This window comes from Pygoscelis adeliae, unplaced genomic scaffold, assembly GCF_000699105.1.
Source record: "Pygoscelis adeliae isolate BGI_AS28 unplaced genomic scaffold, ASM69910v1 Scaffold270, whole genome shotgun sequence".
NCBI classification, from domain to species: Eukaryota; Metazoa; Chordata; class Aves; order Sphenisciformes; family Spheniscidae; genus Pygoscelis; species Pygoscelis adeliae.
The window spans coordinates 1247015-1259165 of NW_008823916.1; the positions used below are offsets into that span (position 1 = coordinate 1247015).

The window sequence follows — 12151 nt, forward strand, 5'->3', positions numbered from 1 at the left end:
GGGAAACAAAAACCAGCAAACAGCCCAGCTCATTCCTGCCTTCCAGGGAGCACAGGCTCGAGGGGGGAGAAGAATCAGGTCACTTCACTCCTCTGGTTTGGCAAGGTTATTCCCCCAGTTCCCAGGACTAAGCAGCAGCTACTAGAACAACTTGGCTGACGACGACTCCTCCTCCCCTTGACACCCAGACAAGGGGAGGATGAGCCAGGCTGCATGGCAGAGGTGGTTCAAGTACACAGAGAGGGAGAGGAGAGTTGGAAATGGCTCCACGCTACAGTTAGTGTTGAAGTATTCATCCCAGCACAAGCCACGAGCATCCCAGGTGGATCTGGGAAAGGGTGGCCCCAAAGCAGTACTGAGGATGTCTTGAGACAAGGTCAAGGTAGCCCTCAAAGAGGAAGCTAAGATCTGTCAGCCCAACCAGCATCCCCAAGCCCAACCAGCATCGCCAGGTAACGGATTCTCATGACGTTTGGTGTGAAACAGGACCAGTGACAAGCTGGCTGTGTCACCCCAGGCTCCGGGAGCTGCAGGCAGCAGCAGCACCAGCCCTTCCTCGCAGGGCGCATAACGTGGGCAGAAAAGCTTTCACACTCTTCCCGACCAGGGAGGGCACAGCCACATCCCCTCCCGTAACCTCAGCCTGAGGGCACAAACCTTACTTGATAGCTGGATCCTCAGCCACGCAGGCAAGAGGCATCTCGCAGCTTGTTAGCTGGATGCTGTGGGGCAAGAGGAATCCTTGGCACTAATTCAAGCGATAGGTCGACATACCTGGACCTGTTGTCTCATTTCTGTTTCTATGAGCGTTGCAGCAATCATTGCTTTTGTTTGCAGTGTGTAAATGAGCCTCTTCCTTACCCAATCCCACACCACATATGTCTGGCAGCACACCATTCTATCCCCACGGCGCTCTCCGAAACCAGCACCCCAGTATTCATCCCCCGTCATCTCCCAACCGCATGAGGCTGCACGCAGCTGAAGGACCATTTTCCAAGGGGGTTGCAGACATCCTTGAACCCACAGGGTCCTGAGAGAGCGTGGGGAACAGTGTCTGAACAGCTACGTGTACCAAGCCCCCGCCACGAGGAAGGGCAGTGGGAGAAGCGGCTGCCCTGCCCTCGCCCTCCTCGAGGTCCCGGCCGTCCCAAGGATGCAGTGTGGGATCAGGTCCCCAGTACGCTGCTCCACTGCCACCCCGCAGAGCCCTCGCCCCCGCAGAGCCCTCGCCTGCCTCGCCGAGCCGCATCCCGGCGCGTGAGCAGGTCGGCGAGTTCTAATCATTGATTTCTGCGGCAGAGGGAGCCTGTCAGGCCCGGTGCTGGCGTGAATAATGATGGATCTCCAGGAGAGGCCAAGCAAAACCTGCAGCTTAATCGTAGCTAGAGACTCCCTTTGGGGCATTAACCAGTGCCCTCCATCCAGTCGTTCCCCCATTGCAATTTCACACTGCTGACGGCTGCCATGCCGCTGCAGCTCACAGCACCCAGACAGGGCTGCCCATCCCTTTACTTCTGCCTTATCAAACCCACCCCCCAACGCAGACCTCTGCTGAACGATGCTCCCAAAACGCTCCAATGTTTGCAAAACAAGTGGTAAATTCAACTCTGGGGCTGCTCTCTGCTCCCCCTGCAATCACTGCCGTCACCACCTTGGTTTCACCCCGAGTCTCATGGGTTTGGTGCAATGAGGAAAACAAAGCCCAGGACAGCAGGAGAGTCAAGCGTGCCTAAAGGGTGGCTGGCGATGAGTTTGTAACCAGATCAGCCTCTGCAAGGGGAAACAGAGATACCTGACATTGCTAAAGCATCAGCCATCTTTGCTGCCACCCTCCTGCAGGCAGGTTTCTTGCCTCCCCATCCGGAAAAAAAAAAGAAAAGTGGGCGCCTCTGCCCTGAGGAGCTAGAAAGAAGGAAGCTAGAAGGAAAAACAACCAGTTTCCCTGTTGGCTAAAGAGCAACACAACGAATAAAGTGCCAAACTCCTGAAAGCCAAGCGTTTCCCAGCAGAGCTGGGGCTGATGCTCCCACTCGCTCCCTCTCCAGCCGCTGCTGTAACAAATCCAGCCCAGCCCAGCCCCGGGGGGCTCCCACCCAGGGCAAACCCGAGCCAGTCCTAACAGCTCCCTTCAGAAATAATTATTTTCCTGCAGTTTTAGATAATTGGATTTTAAAAATAAGCACAATTCCTTCCCCTCCCCCCCCCCCCTTTTCCTTTGCTGCACAAGCTGCACATCTTCAACACAACGCTGCTGCTCAGAGCTGGCAGAGACCTTTTGAAGGCTGAAACGGAGCTTGCTCCCTCTTGTCCGGGGGGATGGAGGTGGGAGGGAGGAGGCAGAGTGGGAGCAGTGACAGGTAAAAATAACCACACTTGGCCTGATGTTGCTCCCAATTAAGCCGGTGGGAATTTTGCCCAACTTCCTACAGCAGCAAGATCCAGACATGCACATGAAAAAAATCCTTTCATATATTATCAGCCCTATGATGATCAGAGAAAAATCACGTATGCATGAGCTTCTTCCCCCTGTTTCATACTGGCAGGTATTTGAGCATCCCCTTCAGCAGGGCCGGGCGCTGCAGAGGCTGGAGAAACTTGTTAGGCAATCGTCAGACCCACATCGCCATCCCCCACGGCACCGCACGTCCTCGGGTTTAGGCACAGTTACTCCGCTAAGAGCTTGCAAGTTTTTTCAAGGAATGGTTTATCTGCTCAGACAGTTTCGTATCAGCTGAAACTAAAGCGTAAGTGGTTTTGGGGAGGATATGGAAAGTGTGGAAGAGTAGAAACATTTCATTCTGACACTTCCCTGAACAAAAAGCGCTCTGCCTTTTCACAGTATAATGTTGCCTTGTGAAACCAAGTCCGATTTATTTTTAAATGGAAAAAAAGCCCAAACTGAAAGCAAACATCATATTTCTGGGGACAAATATCATACTGCATTTCATCCTGTCATTAAAACTTACTCCCATCTTTGGGATTTGCCAACCAAATGAAAATTCAGTCTCTTGTAGTGCACAATCTTTCACAACCAGCTTTAAGCTATTATGCATCAGGTTCGTCACAGTTCACCTTCACACGAGCTAACGCCTGATACCAACGACATTTTAACTGTTGCAAGCATTTCTAAGTTGCATTCAAACAAGAATAACTACCAAGAGAAGGGAGATAACACAAGGTTTGCAGGAAAAAGTGAGATATTTCACTCCTTGTCTGAAGACCAGCCCAGCCTTCGAGCCCACAGGCTCTCCCTTGCAGCTGAAACAGAAAAAGCAAACCCCGGGGCGAGGAGCATCACCCAGCTCCCCGCGTCTCCAGGGTCAGAGCCCGCATTGTACCGACAGAAAGCCAGAGACAACGCCCAAGCCCTTGCCCCTCCTGCCGGGAGGTAAGGAGTACGCCGGGTGTCCCCCAGCACGGAGCACAGCCTCGCTGGCCAGGCAGCAGAGGGGACAGCACCCTACACCCTGCCGGCATCCCCGTCACCCGGCCGAGGAGCACCCCGAGGCAGGCGATGCGAGGCCTGCAGCCCTGGAAAACACTCTCCATCATAAGCAATTACCTTGGAGCCAGGGGCCAGCCACCCCCACACCTCCCAGAGAACTCAGCATCCACTGGATTTTTCCTGGATTAAAGTTTCCTGACAGTTTTAATGCCATATGTAGTTCTGAGCCTGGCAGTTTAAAGCAATTAGATCTAGGCTGGTAGCTGCAAAGCATTTCTGTGTTTACGTCAATGTTTCAAAGGTACCGATCAAACACTCCCGGCACTTTACACACAGGATTAGCATGGGGCTCCCACGTGGAACTGCTCTCCCCGGGAGCCCTGCAGCTTGGCGAGATCCACGGCACCAGGATACCTGACCTGCGCGGGACAGGGATGCTCCTTTCTCTCTCACCACTCTGCACACCAGGAGCCAAGGCAGAGCTACCCCACCAAAGCCTGGGTCTTCCATCTGCTTTGCCCAGGCTGAGAGAAAAAGCACCAGGAAAAGGTCAAGCTACCAGCTACGCCCTGCAGCGCTGTAGATGCACAAGTATTTCTCCCAGACAGATGGTGGGAAGGGGAAGAGCGAGGAGGAGGAAGGAAGGGAACAAGTTCAAGACAAGAATCTGAAATCGGCAAACTCCCCGCGCAGCCCAGCGCACCGCGTGATAAAAATACACGGCTTGCTGTCACCAGCAGCACGGAGGGACCCGCCACGGGGGCGAAGGCAGACGCGCACGGCGCCGTGCTGCGTGTCCCACCTTGAGCCATGAGCTAGCGCTGCTCTGATGCTCCTCAGCCCATTTCCAAAACCTTCCTTCTGCAGTTTTTCTCCCTCTCCTCACCACTTCAGCATCCCCCTTCCAGCTCTAGCACCCCCTGACTATACCGGCCACCTTTCCAACGTGAGCTCTTACTTTTTCCCCCTCCATCCTCTTTTCTCAGCATGTCGAGGTTGGGAATTTTCTATGGCTGCAGATCCCTCCCACGCGTTCGATGCCATCTGCAAAAAGCAAACCCCTCCCAAACGCTTCCTATGGCTGCTTTTCCCCCAGTACCAACTTTGATTGCTCTGGGGATGACACAAGAAAGTTAGTTTGCTGCTCAGTTCGGATGAACTAAGAGTATTTATTCAGCCTTGCTTTATCAGAGATGCAAATCAAGCACTCCAGTTACATATTTTAACACAGTGGGGGAAAAAAATCTGCTAGATAGAAAGCTATAAAGTGTCTAATGTATTCACAGTAGCTAAGGTAGAAAACAGAGAGAGATTAGTGAAAAATTATTAACATAACAGGTGTCATTGTCACAAAAGTGACACTTTAAAGACAAATCCCCCCCAAAATGAATTCCCTAAATACAAGAGCACATCGTTAACCACATTTAGTCCCTGTTTTATATCATCTCTGCAAAGGAGGAGGAGAGCAGAGAAGAGGGGGAGGATGAATGAAAGAGGCTGCTTCTCCCAGCCTACAAAAAGTTGGTTAATGGCACATTATGGAAATGAAACTTGAAGCCGAAGAATGTCCCCACCCTGGGAAAGAGCAGGCACCACCGACAGCGTCAGGGCGAGAGGACCGCGAGGCTTGCTCCTAGCTTCGCCCACCAGCAACCCCTCCCTGCGCCAGTCCAAACGCACATGCGTGACTTTATTACTGTCTCCAAGGTGCTCCAGACAGCACAGGGCAGGTAATGGTTATTAGGGTGAAGTGCAGCTTCCAGCTGTGCTGAGCTCCAGTCCCCAAATCGACAGAGTCTGCAAGTGCTCAGCCCCACCACCTTGGGCCACTAGACCCAGCAAAGGTCCCACCAGCCCCTTTGGCCGTCCCAAAGTAGCTCAGGGCAGAGCTTAGGGGAGGACTGCTGATGGGACGCTGCTCCAGGCAAGGTGCTAATGACTCGGTCTATCAACAGCACAGAGCCTGTGGCTCCCATCCGCCCCCCGGGGATTTGGGAATGCTTGGTCCATCTGCATGCTGGAATGGGCGCCTCCTTTTCCTCTCCCACACACGAGGAACAGGGATGTGATTCTCACGCAGGGAGACACTGAACCCAACTCCTGTGGTTTTAGGGCTTTTCTTTTTGGTTTTGTTTTTTAATAGAAACAGCTCATTGGAGATAATTTAGCTAGTTAATATGTTTCAGATAAGGAAATCTGCTGCAGCAGCAATTCTCTCCTTACCTTAATTAATTCCTAAACATACCACAAGCTGGAAGTGCATGTTTTATGAGTCTGGTTGACCTCCTGGTGCAGAACTGATGACACAAATGTGCCTTCTTCGCTACCTCATTACTCATGTTACACCATTTTTTTTCCTCCAGTTGAGCTGGCTGACAGGAGTTCCAACACTGCCATCAGCAAGATGCACTGCAAGGAGCCAGAGTAAGGCTCAAGCAACGTTTTGCATCCACTGGAGTGGCCAGCCATCCCGCAAGACACGCTGCCATGCAAGCTGCGAGCACACGGTCGGGAGGGAAGTAAATCCATTGGGAGGTTTTGCACCAAGGAGGACAAAATACTGTTGGGTAGGAAAACGAGGCACCACTCAAATGATGGCCAAGCAGAGGGGAACGCCGGAGCTGAAGGAGCCCACACGTGGATGTCTCCAAAGCCCACGGGACATGGAGTGATCCCTCAGAGAGCTCTTTGCTGGGAAGGATGGGAATCGCCCCAGCTCTGCAACGGGTTTCAGCCTCCTCTCCCTGCCATGCACACCGGCATAAGCCCAGTTGCACTGGTATGACATTATATCCATCTATGGGAAGGAGATTAACCCCTGCCAGCACATGCAGATAGAAAGGCAATTGGGCTTGTGCAGCTGTCTGGAAAAGACCTCACCATCCCATCCAACACGCTGGACGGATTCCGTGTACAGGGCAGCCGCGGCACTGAGGGGCTTGTCCCGCCGGGGGCAGGCTGATTGCGCAGGACAAGCACAATACCACCTACACACGATGCTTTGTGCAGCCAAGCTGAGAACCGAGAGCCTAATGAGACACAGGCTCCCCGAGGAAACACGGGCAGCGGAGCATGGAAGGAGGGAGGCTTGTGATATGGGTCACAGATAATGGCAAAAAAGAAAAAAGAAAGGGCAAATGAATGCATTTGTCATGGCCCTCGCTGGGTGATGGCAGCTTCAGAAAGGAGAGAGCAGCAGCTCCTAAAACCTCACTTGCTCTTGGATATTTCTGCAGCGCTTAAGAAACTAGAGAGCTGCCCCAGCCCGATGCAGCCATGAGAAACCGCGCTCGCCGGGACCCACCTGCACAGTGCCTCGGGCACACAGGACCCCTCCCCGGCTCCACTTCAGAGCAGGATGCTAAATCAGAGCGAAGCATTTAAGAGCATACTTTATACCCGTCTCAGAGGCTGAGAGAGCACAGCACCAATGGCTGATCATTAGGGAAACATCAGGATGCACGAGAACAAGAAGAAAAAAGGAAATTTGTATAAATAAGAGCTGAAAAAATCTGCTAGAAGACATAGAAGCAAGCAGCTTACTTGTCTACTGCCAGTAACAGCCAGCAGAAGGTAGGCATCAAAAATAAAAAATAATAATATAAAAAAAAGCCACCTGATGAGGTCTGGTCACCTTTTATTCCAGACACTGAAATGCTCCCTTGCAGGGCAACGGTACGAGATGAAACAAGGCTTTTGCTTGTTACCATTCTCAAAAAAGCCCACCTTATTTCTGCTGGAGGCGGAAGAGAGGCAACGCATAGCTCATTTGCACACACACACCCTGCCGACCCCACGCCGGCAGGGTCCCGGCTCTGATCTCCCACAGCCAGGGCTTTTGCCAGCATCGCTCGCCCAGGCTTACGGGGGGCAAACCCAACCCATGGCACTGGCAGCCACACCAGCGGGAGCGGAGCGGCTGGGGCCCCCCCCAGCGGGAGGGGGGGGGGACTTTGGCCCACTTTGCATCCTGGGCACCCGCAGGGCCATGAGGAGCCGCGGGGTACAACGGCCCTACCGAAGGTCCGCGAGGTGGGACAACGCAGAGATAAAACATGCCTGTCCTACCCATCCCCACTCCTCCGCCTCCCCAGAGCCCGGCAAATAAACCCCCATCTATGGCGAATGCTGCTGGACGTGGCCCTGGGTCTGAACTTACCACGACGCAGAGCAACAATTAAACAGGGACACAAGATGGTAGGGAACAACAACAACAAAATCTCTCTTATGTTTTGTTAAATTCAACAATTTACAAGGCTCAAATAATTAGTCGTTTAAAATGTTTTGACACAAGCAGCCCCAATAATCATGATAAATCATATCAGGCATATGCCCAGATCCTTGAAGTGACAGATGACAAACAGAGCAGTGACAAGACACTCCATCACGCGGGGAATCATTGAGTTAATGGAAGAATTATTGCTTCTGAAATCCACTCCAGTCCTATTGTGGGGAACATTCCAATTTATCAAAGCCAAATGAACATTAATTGCTGCCGCCTGGTAAGTTTTCGAGCTGCTGTGACCTTCATTGAATTTTAATCCAAAACAGATAAGATTTACTTCCACACAAGAGGAAACAACACAATTAAACGCAAATGACAGCTAAGATTATGGGGAAAAAACACAACAGGCATAATGACAAAAACATTGATTCCTTTCTACTTGATGCTGCACAAAAAAAAAGTAAATAAATAAAATCTAGCATTTGCATATTTGTTTTTTCCCCTTCTTTTCACTTGGGAGACAAATTTCAGATGCTCAAGTCACGAGGAAAGGGGTGGCAGACAGTAATGGAGACTGAATTCCCTTTAACTGCAGTAATTAATGTTATGTCTCATTGGGGAGAGATTAAGAAAAAACAGTGAGGAAAGGAAAAAAAAATAAAAATCAAGTATTATTTTGCTGTCAAAGATGCCCTTGAGCTCAGGAAGGGAAGTGTGAAGAGGGTCATGGTCAGCCAGGGGTAGATTGTGGCCCCAGGGACACAGGGTCACGGATACCAGTGGCCCCTTTCCTGCTGCACTGGAAGCAAACCCACATCAAACCAGAAAGTCACACACCAACAGCCAAAAATCACTGGAAGAAGGAATAAACCCAGGATTTACACCCCCCCGGAGCCCCCACGCAGCGCAGAGGGCCTCTTGGCTTTAGAGGCAGAGCAGGAGCGACCAGCCAAGTCATAAACAACTACAGAAATCCAAAATACCGTTCCCATCAGAGGGAGCTCGGCTTGGAGATGTCTCGCTGCCCAATAAAGCTTTGCCAGAGCACTCCCCAAGCAGGGGATTAGCGAGATCCCCCAGGCAAACCTTCCCCGGCTTCCTATAACTGAGCTGGAGGGCGAGGAGACAGGTAAAAGTAAGTGTTACAGCCACTTAAAGGAGATGGAAGGAAGCACTTTCCCGTGTCTCCTCGTGTCCCCCGTAGCGAGATGCTGGGCTGATGATGAACGGGGCACGCAGACCCTGAATGCCAAGGCAGCGCTGGGGTGGGCTGAAACTCCTCCTGCGTAGCGGGAACAGTGGTTTAGCCTATAGAAAGCACGCAGGAGACATCGGGCTTTATGGCAGGAAGCAGGAGGAGAGGTATCTGAGAAGCTGGAAAGGACGACACAGGGATGTCCGGCTGCATCTCAAGGCAGAAGGGATACAGACACGGCAGGCGCAGGAGAGGACAGGAGGGGGGTACCACACAGCCCCCTGCGCCGGGTTCCGGCAGCTACCAAGCATGGCACAGCCGGGGAACCCCGCTGCCAGGGAGGCAGGAGGGCTCGAGTGATGGGGGCTCTCTGGGATGCGATTTAGCTGGGGTCAGGGAGGAAAGTAAAGGCGTGGGAAAGCAGCTTGAACAGAGCCCAGGGACTCGGGTGAAATATTTCACCCAAGAAACAAAGACTTTCACCCCATTTTACTTTAGCTACAGAACTCCATGTCGTCTTGAGGGGGGAAAAAAACCCAACAAAAGACACATTTATCTTCTGCTAGTAACTCAAAACTTGGCTTGGGTTCATTCAAAAGTTAATGAATCTTCTAAAAAAAACTGGGCAAAGTTTCAAGTCTGTGTTGCAATCCTGACCCAGGAAGAAACACCCAGGGCTTCTGCCTCCCCAGGGACATGCGCGCAGCCCCGATCCTGTCCCGGACCCACATCCCTGCTGGGTCCTCAGCTCCCGTTGCGAGGAGCATCAGGATTTATAAAGAAAGTGGAATTATGGCTCACTCTGTGCAGGAGGAACGCTCCTGTCTTCCCCTTGCTTTTGCAGAAGGGCAGGAGAGGCTCAGGGCATGAGTTAATTCTCACAACAAAGCCACGGATGCTGCCATGCTACCGGCTTCAGCGAGATGTGGCAAAGCATATCTTCATTGGCTAACCCAGGATTAGAGTGCAAAAACATTTCTTCTGTGACATGCATGGTGATGCCTTCAGCTCCAGCCCACCGGCATTGCTGCTCCTGAGCTCTGAGGTACAGCAAATGAAGGCTCTAGGCAGGAATTTCTCAAAGAAACTCATTTCTCTCTCCAAAGCATCACTTCATTACAATCAGCATGATGTTTTTTAGAAAGATCAGCTTCAGCAAGGTCTGAGGACCAGGACTGACTCTCTCCCTACTAAAGAATATCTGCATTTCAAGCAATTGCGGTGATCACCAGGCTCCAGAGCCAGTGTCCCCCCGCAACCACAGGCCTCTTCTCCGTGGCTCAGGTTTGCCCACAACAGCCAGGCAATCCCACACTGAAACCAGGGATCAAGCTGTTCACGTCCCAGACTTGGGTTTTGCTGTCTTCATTCCTTGCTCTGTCTCTCACTTATTGTTTCAGGCTCATTTTCTAAGTATACCAGTTTTACCTTTTTTCCCCTCCAAAACTCCATCGCACTGACATTTTTAGCAGGAGATAAGAAACGTTCCCTATCCAACCCAGTAAGCTGCAGTCCCCAATTCCTCTCCCTTCTGCCATCCTGATACCATACTGCCTCTTATCTTGCCCAACAGCCTTAATGCAAAGCCCCTCTCCGTGCTCACAAGCACTCAGTGCCCAATCTAAAGCCCCACTGACAAGGGCTGAGACACTCTAAAAAAAACCCAGGTTTAAGCTGTAAAAGCCAAATAGCCGCTTGTTCAAATGGGAAAAAAAAAAAAGGTTTTGTGCAGCTATTGTCTCTGCTTCTCCTTCCAAAAGGAAGGACAGAAGGCGTGGAGATGACGCACATGTTTGGAGATATGAACAGATGCACCTTTTGGAGAGTGTTGCTGCAATGGGATCCCCAATCCTATAAAAGACTTTCTTTGGCCAAACAGATGACGTGCATATACACAGGATCTACAAGCCTAACTTCTTGTTTTCTTTTATTGACGGGATAGTTTATCCCAACAGGAGTTAAGGGACAATACATTTAGTCCCATTTCACAGATGGGGCTCTAAAGCACGGAGGAATGATGGACCAGATCCAAATACACAGGCAACCACCTCATAAGATACTGAAATAAGCATTTTAAAAGGCAACAAGGCACATACACGATCTGTTAATAAAAGGCCACATAAACATCTGAGATGGAGACATTCAAAGCATCTGGATCATCTTTTTACTTTTAGGTCAGGCTCGTCCTTTGCAAGAGAGGGATCACGCCACAGCCCATATTTACTTGATAGGTAAAATTCCGTTTCAGAAGGCTTCAGAAAGAAATGACCAAGCCCAAAATCTTGCCTTTGCACATGCCCAAACGCAAGACCAAGGAGAAACGATCCACCAACACCCCTCGCCAGTTGCCAGCAGAGGCAGGAGGAACCACAAGCTTCCTTGTCACCCTCCCAACAGCTTCTTCCCTACTGTCTGTTATTTTATTTTATTTCATTTTCTTAAAAGACCGACCACTCTTCTTTTTTTTCCTGGCCCATTCAAACACATCTCTCCCTCTCTGGAGGTCCAACCGAGAAGGGACACGGACATTTGCAAACCGAACTCACCACTCTGCTCCGTATCACCACCCTCCCACCACGATCTGGCTGCCAGCCGCCATCCCCTCCCAGAGGGTCCTCTGTCCCCTCTGATGCCATTGGCAGCTTTCACTCACCATGACCGAAATATGAAGAATGTGCATCTGCTCCTCCACTATCTCCGAAGGCTCCTGGAGGCTGGGGGGGGTGGCCCGGGACAGCTGCTCGGCGCTGCTCATGGAGACATGGAAATACAGGGTGCCGTTCTCCAGCCACTGCTGCTTCCAGTGCACCAGCGAAATGTCAGCCACGGTCCCCGACATCTCTGCAGAGACAAAACACGCAACTGAGGACCAGTTTTCTCCACGATGCTAAAAGACAGTATCCTTAGCGGTCCTGGAAATCAGGACTTTTGAGTTTTACCCCTACTACTGCTTCTGATCTACAGGATGAGCTTGAGCATTGTTTTTTGGCCTCTGTCTGCTATTTCCCCCATATACGAACAGTAACAGTTGTCTTCCTTAATAAAAAGCAAGGGGCTACAATGCGCCTTGGGATTTCTAGACTAGAAAGGCAACAGTAAATAACATTGCACAAGGTGCCTTTAACCTCCTACAGCTCTCCCAGCAGAAAGGCTGGAAGAAGCTCCTAGAGATCTGCAGCCAAGCCCAAGGGAGGTTTGCTGCTTGGCACAGGGTGGAGGGCAGACAGTTGGTGCCAAGCAAGCCAAAACGCAGCCATCACTACATACTCTGCTGGCGTTTACAACG

General features: G+C 51.2%; 1 protein-coding gene across 1 annotated transcript in view; it reads right to left on the minus strand.

The window, feature by feature from the left end:
* ASTN2 (astrotactin 2) overlaps window positions 1–11704 on the minus strand; it is a 308249-nt gene extending 296545 nt beyond the window's left edge. The window contains 1 exon segment of the mRNA XM_009319305.1: window positions 11519–11704. Within this exon segment, the coding sequence (XP_009317580.1) occupies window positions 11519–11704 (186 nt within the window).
* Window positions 11705–12151: the final 447 nt, after the last annotated feature.